The sequence below is a fragment of the Propithecus coquereli genome, unplaced genomic scaffold (assembly GCF_000956105.1).
Source record: "Propithecus coquereli isolate 6110/MARCELLA unplaced genomic scaffold, Pcoq_1.0 Scaffold544, whole genome shotgun sequence".
Classification (NCBI taxonomy): domain Eukaryota; kingdom Metazoa; phylum Chordata; class Mammalia; order Primates; family Indriidae; genus Propithecus; species Propithecus coquereli.
In genome coordinates this window covers 498,443-511,790 of record NW_012151330.1, presented here as the reverse complement: position 1 = coordinate 511,790, position 13,348 = coordinate 498,443, and the positions used below count along the sequence as shown (strand labels likewise).

Genomic DNA, 13,348 nt, shown 5'->3' with positions numbered 1-13,348 from the left:
GGGGCCGGGTGGGGACGGGGTCCGGGGGGCGGGGCCTGAGGTCGGGCGGAGCGGGCCCAGCAGTGTTGAGATGGGAATCGGCACCCGCGACCCAGAGGGTAAATGGCCCGATAGGGGTCTCCTGTGGAGGGGCTCGGAGAATTGCCTCTCGGCTCCCCCACTCCGTTTTCCTGCCCCCTTCTGCTCTCTCCTGAGCCTTCTCCTCGTTGGCATCTGACCCCGAGCCCCTGCCGGCTGCCACCAGCTAAGCGCCACCTTCTCCCCCCACGCCCATGCCTGCAGAAGGGGGCCAGGGCCATCTGCCCACAACCTCCCTGCGCAGGCCCAGCCTCAGCCCATTCCGCAGTGGGGAACCCAGCCCAGGGCAGGAGAGCCTGGGAGGGCTGTGTGTGTGTGTGTGTGAAATCTGACATTTTCATTTTCTCTGCCTGCAATCTCCCTCTTCCCCCCACCTCCTCCTCTCTGGCTGTCCAGGCCCTGGTGGCCCCTGGTACAAGGGAGAGAGCTGTCCCCTGGGTGACAAACAAAAGCCCTTCTTTGGCTGTGGCCAGCGTGGGGGTGCTTGGCAGAAGAAGGGGCTCCCAGGGAGAGGCACGTGTGTCTCCGGGACACGGGGGTGGTGCTGGAAGGGGGCAGGCTCGTTTTCAGGCCCAGGGGCCCTGAACTTCCGCAGGACCCCCACTCCCAGTGACCCCAGCCAGTCCCCCACCCACAGGGGCTCAGGCTCACCTTCGAGTGGCACAGGAATCCCAGGTAGACGATGGCTGCTGCCGGGAGCAGCAGCAGCAGGAAGACGGTAGCCGGCAGCAGGAGGTGCAGCAGGAGCCCAGCCAGGGCCCGGCCAGGCAGCAGCAGGGGCCCGAGGCCTGGGGCAGCCCTGCCTGGCCGCCCTGGGCACGTGAGGGCCGTGGCCCGGTGGTCGCGAGGCCTTCGGGGCAGCATGGGTGCTATGTCCGAGGCGCCTCCTCCCTCATCCTCCTCTGTCTCCGTCTCCTGCTCACTCATGTCCAGGCCGGCCGTGGGGCCAAGGGTCCCCGGGGTCAGACCAGAGAACCTTAAGCTCTCCCTGACTTGGACCCCATCCGGATCCCAGCAACCAGATAGTGGACTCTGGCCCAGGTAGGCCCAGCCCTGACCGTCTCCAAGGCCACACTCCTGCCTCAGTTTCCCCCAATGCCAGGCTGGGCCTCCTTCTGCCAGGCAACTGCAGCTCCAGCCCTGGCCAGTTTCCTCAACCAGCTCCTGTGTACTCTGGCCAGGCCTTGCACGGCTGTCCCTGCGCGCTGGGGCCCTCCCTCCGGGCCCCGCCCCCTCCTCAGGCCGGCTCCCTCACACAGTGACTTCACTTCATGGGTCTTGGCTGCCCCATCAGCAGAGGCCGCCCAGGGAAGGCCACCCAGCCCCAGTCCCCGCTGCTCCCCTCTTCCTGGGTAAGACAGGAAAGACCCTGGCTGTCTCCATCGGGGTGGAGAGAGGACAAGACACGGTGTGGGGCCTGGCGCACCGTAGGCGCTTAGCGAACAGCAGCCGGATGACCAGCATGCACCTGAGTGCAGCCCACCCCGGAAGCAGACAGAATAGCAGCATTTCAGATGCGGGGGCATAGACCCGTTATTCCAGGCGGAGGGAAACCATCATTCCTAGCCCGTCCAAAACCCCAACCAAAACCCCAAATGTCACTAAAATACCATAGCACCTAAGTCTGCCAGGGTTCTCTCTCTCTCTGTCTCTCTGTCTCTGTCTCTGTCTCTGTCTCTCTCTCTCACACACACACACACACACACACACAGCACTTTAAACCATTTTCATAATTAACTGGTATTTCATGAGCAGGTGGTCTGGGTTTCCCTGTGACTTCCCTGAAGTCAGCTTGGTCCCTTCCGACTTTTCCTTTCATGCTTTCCAGACCTCTCAAGCCCCCCAGCTGTGAATGGGGACAGCAACAGTGCTCAGCTGTGACACCCCCGTGCTCTGTCAGGAGTCTGTCCCGTAGCACAGGCCCGGCCTGTTGCCTGACTTGCAGACAACTCAATTGTTTCCGCTGCTAACGAGATCTTACGGTGGCTCTTTGTTTATTCAGATAGTGAATTTGGGGTAAAACAAAGTTGAAAAGCATCTGTGATCTGAGCCCACCCTCTGCTCGGCCCCACATTTATTCATTCAACAAGCTCCACTGAACTGCTGCTGTGTGCCAGGCTCCGGGCTCGTCAGAATCAGTCCACGGCGCTGACAACCTGCCTGTGTCCACCCGCGCCCAGGCGGGAAGACCGCAAGCCCGGCAGTCTCGCAAGGGCCACCATGAGGCTCAGCCTGCACCTGTCCACCTCCGGGGAGGCCAGTGGGAGGCCGACGCTAGGGCCTGGGGCACTGCTGCCGTGGGGACGGGGCTTCTCTGTGACAGGGTGCCCCGCTCCTCGCAGGTCGGTGTCCTGTGGGACAAGGAGCACGGGAATGACACACGTCCAGAACTTGTTACCGCTTTACCACGCAGCCTGCGTGATGTGCCCTCACGGAGCTTTCGCTCTAGAAGAGGAAGGTAGGCATTTACAATGAAACAGAAACTTTCGTGTAGTGGTAAGTGCTAAGAACAGAAAACAGTGGGAGACAGATGCTGCTTCAGATTGGTGGTCAGGCTCCGGGTGCCCTGGGAAGTGGCATCATGTAGACCAGGAGGTTTATGGGGTCCCTTTGCCTGGAGACCCTGCCTTTGGGCTCCTGGAGGGGCTGCCCTCTAGGGAGGTGGGGAGAGGCCAAGGCAGGGCCCTCAGGGCACTTTGCCCTTGGGCGTGGGGGGCTGCAGGGCGCTGGGGTGGGTGGGCACCCTGAGCCCGTGCTGCGCCTCCTTCTGGACACGGGTGGTCAGCATTGCCGGCTGCTCCATAAGACACACCCGCCCTCGCACAGCCCCACCCTGAGGACGCAGTGGGATGAGGTGGCCCAGATGTCCGAGGGGGGCCTGCCCTAGGCCCTGCCTGCCCTCTGAAGGCAGCAGCAGGAATGCTGGGACCCACGGCCCCACGTTCCCCAGGCTTCGTGGAGCGAGGCTGAGCCTTGTGTCTGGAGCAGCACAGGAGGCTCCTGGCTCCACAGCCCCAGAGTTCCAGGTGCCTCTCTCTGGGCTAAAGCCACCTGCCTGGAGGGGTGACCTGGGGTGGCTCAGGCTCCAGCCTTCTCCACGCTCTGGCGAGGACTGAGTCACGGCAACAGATTAGACCCAAACCTAATGGTCCCCCCTCTGTCTGTCCACCATGGGGGCCCCTCAGTGGCTCTCCGTGCATGGGGTGTTCCCACTGTGTGGTCTTAGGTTTGTATGTGTCTGCTTGGCATCCACGAATCACGGGGCCATACTAATGGCCATGGTTGTCTATATCTCCCCTTCCACCCAGAGCCCACACTCTCAGTCACGCCTAACTCCCACACCAAACCAACATCCCCTCCCCAGTCACCCAGGCAGGTACCGGCCACTAGGGACAGCCCCTGGACCCCAGGGCCAGCTGGAATTGTTCAAACTGGCCTGCCCTAGGCTGCTCACCCTGCTCTGCTTTTCCCAGAAAACCCGACAGGCCTCAGCCTCCCCGTTGCTCCCTCTGCCCCTGGGCCAAAAGCTGGTGCTTCCCCGTGTGGCCCTACGGGGTGCGGCGTGGTGTGGCACGTCCCCACCCCCTGGGAGATACAAGTCCTGAAAATCTTCTTCCAGTGGCATTAGCTTCTCCATGTCTTCACTCAGCCACCTGGAGAGAGTAACAGTCCCTCAGGTGTAGCAGAGCCAGGACAGTCGTCTGTGACCACCCACTTCTGCATCCTCATAGAAAATCATCATGGCGTCATTATTTGATTTAAAAATACTGCATAGGTTTTTTTCTTTCTTTGGCAGGGCCCCACAGGCGAAAGTCTTTTTTTTTTTGAGAGAGAGAAAACAGCTTTACAGAACAGATTTGGCCTTTCAAAAGCAAGAGTTGAGGGTGCCACGTCAGTGCCTCTGTGCCCCAGGGGCCATGGAAGCGGTTGGATTTGACGGGGAGAGCTTGCCGGGTGAGGAAGGGGACGCCACTGGGGAGGGGCAGGAGGACGGTGGCGGTAGTGGAGGTGGGGGAGCAGGCAGAGGGGGCAGATTCTGTGGCCAGAGCCCACTGGACCCACCAGCGGGTTGGATGTGGGGCAAGAGGGAACGGGAGAAATAACAAAAGCGCCTAGCTGGGCTCGGGCCAGAGGCAGAGGGGAGGGCAGATGCAGGAGAAAGCAGGTGTGGGGTGCAGGGTGACATGCTTGGCATCCTCACAGGAGGATGGCTCGAGGCCCCGATGGGCCTGCACTTGGTCAGCACAGCCTGTGGGCTCCAGCTCGGGGGCACACCAGAGCCTGCCTGCCTCTCCCCTCGCGCGCGGCACCCACCACCGTCCACGCCACTGTCGCCCTCGCCAGCCTCTGGCTCGCTGAAGCCCATCTCAGGACAGGGGCTGTAACCTCCTTTAACGAGCTGGATGATGTCACTCCCCTGCTCCAGATCCCTCCAGTGGCTCCCTTTCACTCAGAGTAAAAACCAAACGTGGCGTGTCGTATTTTCCACAGATGGCCTCAACAATACCTTCCGTCCCGTGTCCCTTTTCACAATGCGACCTTGGGTCCCTCCTCTCCAGAGGCAGCGTCTGCATCTCTTCCCTTTGACGGCAGGTGGACTTTGTAACTACTGGGACCCCAGAGCACAGCTGAAGTGACGCTATGCAACTTCCAAGGGTGGGCCAGAAATGCAGTGCAGCTTCTGCATTGCCCTGCAGGGGGCTGCGGGGGGGTGGGGGGAGACCTGCTCACGGTTCCTTCAGCCGCCCTGCAAGCAGTCAGCCTGCTGCCTGCAGCCGCCACGCTGTTAGGAAGCCCAGACAAACCCAGACAAGCCGGAGGAGAGGCCACACGGAGAGGTCCTGAGATTACATGAAGAGACAGGTGCCTCAGTTCCCCCTTCTGCACTGTTTCAGCCCCATTCATTACTGACTGCAACTGCATGAGACCCTGAGCCAGGACTGCCCACCGTCCCAAATTCCTGACCCTGCAATGGTGAGTAAAATAAAATGGTTGTTTCAAGCCACTAAGTTTCTGGGTAGTCTATCATGCAGCGTGGCAACAGGAGCGTGAAAGTCCTTGCGGCGACCTCCCCGCCCTACACAATGCTCCTGTCTCAGCCTCCTGCTTGCTCAGACTCCGGACCCAACCCAGGGACACTCGCTTGCTCCTCCCCAACCACGTTGGCAGCGCTGCTGCTCCTCGACCACACCAGGCCTGCTCCTCCTCCTTGTGCTTGCTGGCCTCTCCGCCTGGCACACTCTTCCTTCAGATATCCGCCTGCCCCCGCTACGCACTTCCTGCTTTACTCGAACATCACCCTCTCAGTGCAGACTCTTCTATCCCTGTTAATACTGCACCCCCCAAAAAAGGGGAAAGCTCTTTTTTAAGTAGAATGCTAAATATTAATAAGTATGAAAAGAATGATGGAGTTAGAAAACCACCAAAGGATGCTCAAGAGAGTGAGTGTGAGGAACAAGATATTTATGTCATCTCAAAGTGTGGTGCCTGCGGAGGGCTGCTGCTCAGGACAGCACCTGTCATGTCGCTGCAAGTCCCCAGCAGCATTTCAGCCAAGGGCATGCTTTTCCTGGCAGTCCCAGCCACTGACTGAGCACAGTGAGATGCCAGGGTCTGGCCATTTGCACCCCACACGAGACTTCTCTAACAGGCCATCTCTGCTTCAGAACTGTTGGGTTAGCCGAAGATGTTGTCTCACCTGAGGTTCTTCCTGCCCAATCCTGCTTCTTTCTTCTTTAATAGGCATCACACAATACATCTCTGTGTTCCTAACTTTATCTCGGCATCTACTTACTGGGTGGCCCGTAATAACACACAGTGTTTGTCTACACACCGCTTCCTAATTACAAAGGTAAAAATGATGAAGAAGGCTTGCGAACATTATCACCCCTGACACTGAGACAGTGTGACATCACGGCCTCCCAGCTCTGCACTGAGGACACAGTATGTTTCTACAATGTTCTGCCAAAAATGTATAGCCTCATTCTAATCATGAGGAAACATCAGACAAACTCAAACTGCGGGAGTTTCTGCACCAGAACCAGCCTGAACTCTTCAAGAACCCCAAGGTCAAGAAGGACAAAGAAAGGAAACGTTCCAGGTTAAGACTAAAGGTCAGACACGACCACCAACAGCAGTGCGTGCTCCTGGACTGGACCCTGAACAGGAGAAAAAACTACAGGGGATGTTTGACAAAATTTGAATATGGACCATAGGCTAGATAATAGTATTATACCAATGTTAAATTTCCTCATTTTGATCATTGTACTGTGGCTTATAAGAGAATGTCCTTGTTCTTAGGAAATACACAATAAAGTATTAAGATATCTCCAACTTTCTCTCAAATGGTTCAGAGAAAAAGATGTGTATAAATATTTATAGAGAGAAATGACTTAAGAATGGAGCAAAATGTAAACGGTGAATTTGGGTCAAGAGTGTTGGAATGATAAAACAAACGGAGCAAAATGTAAACAGTGGGTGCATTTCGGTATAGTTTATAGGGGAGTTCCTTCTATTAGTCTTGTGTATTTTCTGTAATTTGAAATTATTTTATTTATTTATTTATTTTTTTGAGACAGACTCTCACTTTTGTTGCCCGGGCTAGAGTGAGTGCCATGGCGTCAGCCTAGCTCACAGCAACCTCCAACTCCTGACCTCAAGCGATCCTCCCGCCTTGGCCTCCCAGAATGCTGAGATTACAGGCGTGAGCCACTGCGCCCGGCCTGTAATTTGAAATTATGTCCAAGTAAAAAGTTATAAGAAATTGCGTATCTCCCACTTTGCCTCCACTTCATTTTTTAATTGTGGTAAAATACACGTAATATAAAATTTACCATTTTAAAGTGTACAATTCAGTGTCATTTATCTCATTCACAACGAGGTGCAACTATCCCACGATCTAGTTCTAGAACATTTCCATCACCCCAAAGAAACCCTCACACCTATCAGAAGCCTCTCTCCATTCCTCCTCCCCCCAGCCCCTGACAACGACCAAGCTGCTTTCTGTGTCTATGAATTTGCCTTTTCTGGCCATTTTGTATCTATGGAATCACAGTACATGGCCTTTTGGGTCTAGCTCCTCCAGTCAGCACACTGTTTTTGAAGCTCATCCGTGCTACCGCATGAAATCAGTCCTTCATTCCTTTTTACGGCTGAGTACTATTTCATTGTACGGATAGACCACATTGCCTTTATCCACTCATCTGCTGATGGACACTGGGTTTGTCAACCTAAAATAATGAAAAGGGTCAGAATCCAGTTTAAAGAGAGTTTATGCAAGCCCAGAGGTTAAGGACAGGCTGCCCAGAAAGCACAGATTCCAAAGAACGGAACTCAGTGTTCCAAACTGTAGAAATTTGAGATTGCTTGATAGGCAAAGCCGAGGAAACCTAACAGAATTTCAGCATCTTTCTGTGTAAGGCTGACGCATGGCTACAACGATCGGATTAGTGGAGGAGGTCCTTTTCTTGGGGACATTCCGCACCGAAGATGTAAGAGTCACGAGTCTGAGTTAGGCGCAGGACGATAAAGGAGGCGGTTAATCCACAGCCAAGATCGGGGCGGTGGGGGGGAGTCTGGTCATTCCCCGCACAGCAGTGAGGACGCGTTCGGCTGTCATCCAACAGGCAGACCTGCAAGCAAGCTCTGTGCCTCGGTCTCCAGGGCTTAACTTCCCCCTGCCATAATACACTTGGAGGGTTCAGAAATATTATTTTCTTTTACAAGCTGTATCCCCGGTTCTATTTTCATTCTTCCACCTCAGCCACGTCCAATCTACTACACGCGTAACACCTGCGAGGTCCAGGAAGCGTCTACACCTTCGCAGCGCCTGCGGAACCGAGGACTGGCGCCCGGCGGCTCCCGGAAGGGCGTCGAGCGCACGCGCGGCGCCCGGAAGTCCTCTGCCGGCCGCCGACCCGGAAGCGATCGTGGCCGCAGCTTCCGCGCTGGGTATCATGGCGGCGGCGCGGTTCGTGTGTTGTTGAGGAGCCGAGACGCCTGCCCGCTCGCGCCATGGTCTTCCTCACCGCGCAGCTTTGGCTGCGGAGCCGCGTCACCGACCGCTACTGGCGGATCCAGGAGGTGCTGAAGCACGCCCGGGTGAGTGCCGCCTGCCCGCGCCCGGCCTGCGCTCGGGGCGCCCGGGGGTGGCGCGCGGGCCCCACCGACAGCCCTCGTTTCCCGTTTCTTAACCCAGCATTTCCGGGGGAGGAAGAACCGCTGCTACAGGTTGGCGGTCAGAGCTGTGATTAGAGCTTTTGTGAAATGCACCAAAGCGCGGAGACTGAAGAAGAGGAACATGAGGACGGTAAGCGTGGACCCGGAGCCCGGCAGCCCCGCGCCCCGGAGGCCCCCGCCTGGTCCCCGACCCTGGGGAGTCGCGCCGCAGAGGGCGGCCGTCCCGCGACTCCGGGCTGCAAGCCGCCCCGACCCCCAGAGCCCTTTCGAACCTAGCGGGTCCAAAGCCAGGCCGCTGGGGCCGTCCCCATCCCAGCGAATGGCTTCTCCATCCTTCCCTGGGCCAGAGTCAGAAACCTCAGTACCGTCCTCAACTCCTTTGTTTCCTTCACATCGCACGTTCAGAACTCCAGCATATCCTGTCTGCGCCACACACAGAACATGGGACATCCACGATTTGACCTCCGCTGCCGCCCCGCTCCAGACCACCATGGCTCACCGGGCCTTCATGCCGCTCTTCCTGCATAGCCAACCACCACCCCAGTCCCTACTGCTCACATCTTCCCTGTGCTTAAAAGCCTGTGGTGGCTTCCAGTCCCCATGGTAGCAAGTCAAACCTAGGCCACAGTCTTGGTTCCTCTGATCACTCCCCGAGGCCCAGCCACGCCAGGGCCTCTTTCGGCTTCTGACGTGCTCCTTGAAGAGACCAGGCCTGCTCCCTTACAAGCTCTTTGCACTTGTGGTTTCTTCTACCTGGAAATCCTTCGGATTTCTGCATGGCTTGGCCCTCTGCTCTGTCCAAGTGCCACCTTCTCGGAGAGGCACACCTCATCACTCCTGCCCCACTCTCGTGAACTTAGCATCTAACATACCTTGTAGTTTATTTGGTTGGTTGTTTATTGCTGGTTGCCTCCCCCCTACTAGAATGTAAGCTTCAGGAAGGATCTTTTTATTCTTCTGAGTGGTGTAACCCAGGGTCTAGGTCAGTAATGCTTTGTAAATATTGGCTGAATGAATGAAGGTGGGGGAGGTGGTGAGAAGCTCGTTCTGACCCTTTAAAGTCAGAAAGGGGCAGCTAGGTGTGGTGGTGCCTGCCTGTAGTCCCAGCTACTTGAGGCTGAGCTGGGAATCCCTTGAGCCTAGGAGTTGGAGGCTGCAGTGAGCTATGATTGTGCCACTGTACTCCAGCCTGGGGGATAGAGCGAGACCCTGTCTCTGAAAAAAAAAAAAAGAAACCTCAGAGCAGATCCATTCAGAGACTTCCATTGCACCATGTCCCAGCCAAGCATCACTTTGACTCACCCTTCCAGTTTTTCCATGCCTACCCATTAGTCTCACTCGCTGCTGCTGCTGTGTTCAGGTGTTTGCTGGGCGTGGAACAGACCTGTCCTTACCAGCCAGTACTCTGTGAGGACCCTTCCTCCCTCCAGACTATCAGCTCTGCTCTTTGCTGGCATCTGTTCACCTCCCTGAAGCTTCCACCCTGAGTGTTCTCTCCCTGCCTCTCTCAGCACTCATCGCAGTGGCTGTAATAATTTATCCGTGAAGATCCTTTGCGAGACTGAGCTTCGTCGCAGAAGCTCTTGCTCATCTCTGTATTCTTAATGCCTCGTAGCGTGTTATCATTTACAAGTGAAACTTGCGTCGGGTGAAGAAAATCAACCTTTTGGTTGCTGTTATTGATGGTACTGCAAGCCTGAGTAGAAAACACTAACTTTTCTTTTTTTTTCTTTTTTGAGACGGGGTTTCACTGTTGCCCAGGCTGCAGTATAGTGGTGTCATCGTAGCTCACTGCAGCCTCCAACTCTTGTTCTCAAGCCATCCTCCCTCCCACCTTGGCCTCCCAAAGTGTTGGGACTACAGGCATGAGCCACCACGCCAGCTTGTATTTATTTTTACAAGAATACCTTTTAGTTCAGTTGGAGCCTTTGCTGGAAGGTATGGATATAACATCCAGAAGTTGTTCTTAAGCATCTCAGTGTTTTCTTATTTCAGCTCTGGATTAGTCGAATTACAGCTGCTTCCCAGGAACATGGCCTGAAGTACCCAGTGTTCATTGCCAATCTGATTAAGGTACGGTTGAGGATTGCGCCTGGGAGATGGTGGGCATCTGCAAGAACCATCCCATCAGGCACGATCCAGCCTGGCCAGAGTCCATGCAGCACAGGCAAAGGGACCTGCTGGGCTGCACCCTAAAGCCGCTTTCTGTCCTTGGGGTGGGGTTCTGGCAGGTCAGAGGCTTCCACACTTGCTTCTCCCTTGCCCTGCTGGTAGCAGAGCATAATTAGAAACAGGGCATGCAGTACTGAGATGTGAGCCTTGATGTTTCCTCATTAAGGAAAAAAGGGAGAAAAAACTTGGCTTTCACTTTAATTTAAAAGTTTTAACACTGAACGATTTCTGAGGACATAGGTGATGCTGAAACTTATACAATCAAAAAGGAGGGGAAATGTTTTGGAGAGAAGGGCTAGTTTAAGCAAATATTGCAAAATCATGGTGATCAAACCCTGTCTTTGGTGCTTTATAAAGATACTCAGGGCAAGCTTAGGAAGTGTGTGATGTCCCCATTTTACTGAGGGGCAACTGAGGCTCAGAAAGGAGACAGACTTTGCCCAAGACACATAGGTCACAGGTGGTACAGTCGGTCCTGCTGCATCCTTAGTGGCTGCATTTAATGCTTGAGATCGTCACCCTTCTTTGCTCCTGGGGCTCTGTTAGTGTTTCTTAGCTTTCTGACACCTACAGTTTTACTTGGTTGCTGCTGTGGCTCGGCTCTCTAGTGGGAACTTCTGAGTTGGTTTACTCCAGGCCAGCAGTCTTGGTTCCATTCTAGTAATGACCATTGTCTCTAAATAAGGTCTTTGGTTCCATGCCTGGCACAGGCACTGGACTCTGGCCACCTCTCCCAGATCACACAGGTGTCCTCCCTCACCCCATCCACATTATCCTTCAGCATCCTGCTTGGAAGTCCTCTCCTGGGTCAGCCAGACAGGATCCTCCTACCCCCTCCTCCTCCCCCTCAGTATTAACAGGCCTCCAGGAGGGCAGAGACTTGCCTGGAGTCACCCGGGGTGTGCTGAGGAGGAACACTCAGACCATGGGACTCTGGGCTGCATTCTTTTTTTTTTTTCCCCAAGGATCTCACTCTGTTGCCCAGGCTGGAGTGCAGTGGTGTCATCATGGCTCACTGCAACCTCAAACTCCTGGGCTCACGTGATCTTCCTGCCTCAGCTAATTATTTTTGTAGAGATGGGGGTCTTGCTGTGTTGCCCAGGCTGGTCTCAAACTCCTGGCCTCGAGCAGTCCACCTGCCTTGACCTCCCAAAATGCTAGAATTATAGGCGTGAGCTGCCACAGCTGCATTCTCCTTACCCCACCCAGCATAGGACCTTCCTGAAGGTCATTTCTGATGCTGACTGTAGGCTCTGTTTCCCCAGTGCCAGGTGGAGCTCAACAGGAGGGTGCTCGCAGATTTGGCCATCTACGAACCAAAGACTTTCAAATCTCTGGCTGCTCTGGCCAAGAGGAGGCGACAGGAAGGATTTGCTGCAGCCCTGGGGGACGGGAAGGAGCCTGAAGGCATCTTTTCCAGAGTGGTGCGGTACCACTGAGCGGTTGCAGCTGTGCACATTAGGAGGAGGGTTTTTTTCCTGATGATTATAACGAAAATAAGAGCAAAGTAATTATTTAGTCAGCAGTTTGTAAGTTTGATTTGTAATTGTATTTACATTTCAGGAAGAGGCATGAGAAGGCCTTGTCTTCTCTCAATGGGACAGATTCACAGGATTGTCCAGTAGATTGTGCCAATAAAGTTGTGGGGTGTTTGGCTTTGTGAGTTGTTTTCTCGTGTCAAGCAGACACACCTTGGGTGTGCTCTGCCTCCGAGGTGCCTGCGTGCCCGCCATCAACAGTCACGTGGTGTGGGAGAGGCCGCTCGGGTGAGGGGTCCCTGGTTGTTGGATGCAACTGAGCCTGCCCCTTCCTTCTGCAAATTCGGGGATTTGCCCCAGGCTTCTGACCCTCAAGGGCTGTATGGAGTGGCTTGTCCAGCACCCGGGTCCGTGAATGACCCCGAACGCCCCACTCCCTACTTTGACCCTGCCCAGGGCTGACCTCACCCTCCACCTTCCCCTGGTCTCTTTCTTGTATCCGCCAGGGACCCTGTGGCTCAGTGCTTCTGCATCAATGAACACCAGCCTCAGTTTCCGTGCTGTCTCCCTTCCATACTCCACAGCCCAGCAGGCAGTGCTTCTGGTCCCAGTCTCCCTTCTGTCTCTGCAGATTGGGTTGACTTTTCCAACACGTCACCTGGGAAGGTCTTTTAACAGCTAACAGTCCCCTCCATTAAGTCCAGGAACCCATGTTCTCAACAAGCCACGGGAGCTCTACCAACCCTCTGCCAGACACACACCCCCTGCAGTAGACAGTGTGTCCCCTGGCCCTCTTGGGGACCTGGCTCCACCCAAAGCCGTTCCCATCTGGAGCCCCCTCTCTAGCTCTGGGGTCCCTTTTCTTCTGCCTCATTCTTGGTGTCCACAGTTGATCCCACCATGTCCCAACAGCTCTTGCCAAAGTGGTCTCCTGGAACTGGAATAAACCCAACAGACACCGCGTGGGTACTTGTCCCATCTGCTTGCTGATGCCTTCCACGTTCATGCAAAGTGCACCCCCAGCCCTGGACCGGCTGTCCCGCAGGGGGGCTGTCCCGCAGGGGCTCCCACCTCGAGTACCTGTCTCCCCTCCCAAAGCAGCCACACTGCCCTGTGCTGGCACCGTCCTTCATCCTGTGCCACCAGCTGCCTAGGAGCCATTCTTCAGACTCGGCACCCACCTCCCGCCCCATGCAGAACCTTTCAAGTCCTGGCCATGCATCTCCTGACTACTTACTCCACTGCACGGCCTCCTCAGAGGCCCCTCCTCCTGGCCCCTGTCACCGAGCCTAAGGATGGCCACTCTGCTATAAGCATTCGGAGGGGGCTGAGTCTTGTTCAGTCTTTTCTGCTGCACAAGTGCAGTGCCTGACTATGCGCATAGGGTGCTTCCTGCACGTCAACTGTCAATAAATGGCTACTGAGGAGACAAGGTGGAGGAC

General features: G+C 55.4%; 2 protein-coding genes across 2 annotated transcripts in view; one reads left to right on the top strand and one right to left on the bottom strand.

The window, feature by feature from the left end:
* TMEM88B (transmembrane protein 88B) overlaps positions 1–1,005 on the bottom strand; it is a 7,449-nt gene extending 6,444 nt beyond the window's left edge. Inside the window, exon 1 of the mRNA XM_012657478.1 lies at positions 730–1,005. Coding sequence (XP_012512932.1) covers positions 730–1,005 — 276 coding nt within the window. The remainder of the gene's footprint in view (positions 1–729) is intronic.
* Positions 1,006–8,004: 6,999 nt separating this feature from the next.
* MRPL20 (mitochondrial ribosomal protein L20) lies at positions 8,005–12,077 on the top strand. The gene is made up of 4 exons (XM_012657487.1): positions 8,005–8,178; positions 8,276–8,386; positions 10,252–10,329; positions 11,694–12,077. Exons 1-4 carry the CDS (start codon positions 8,092–8,094, stop codon positions 11,865–11,867), a joined length of 450 nt encoding a protein of 149 aa, XP_012512941.1. The 5' UTR covers positions 8,005–8,091; the 3' UTR covers positions 11,868–12,077.
* Positions 12,078–13,348: the final 1,271 nt, after the last annotated feature.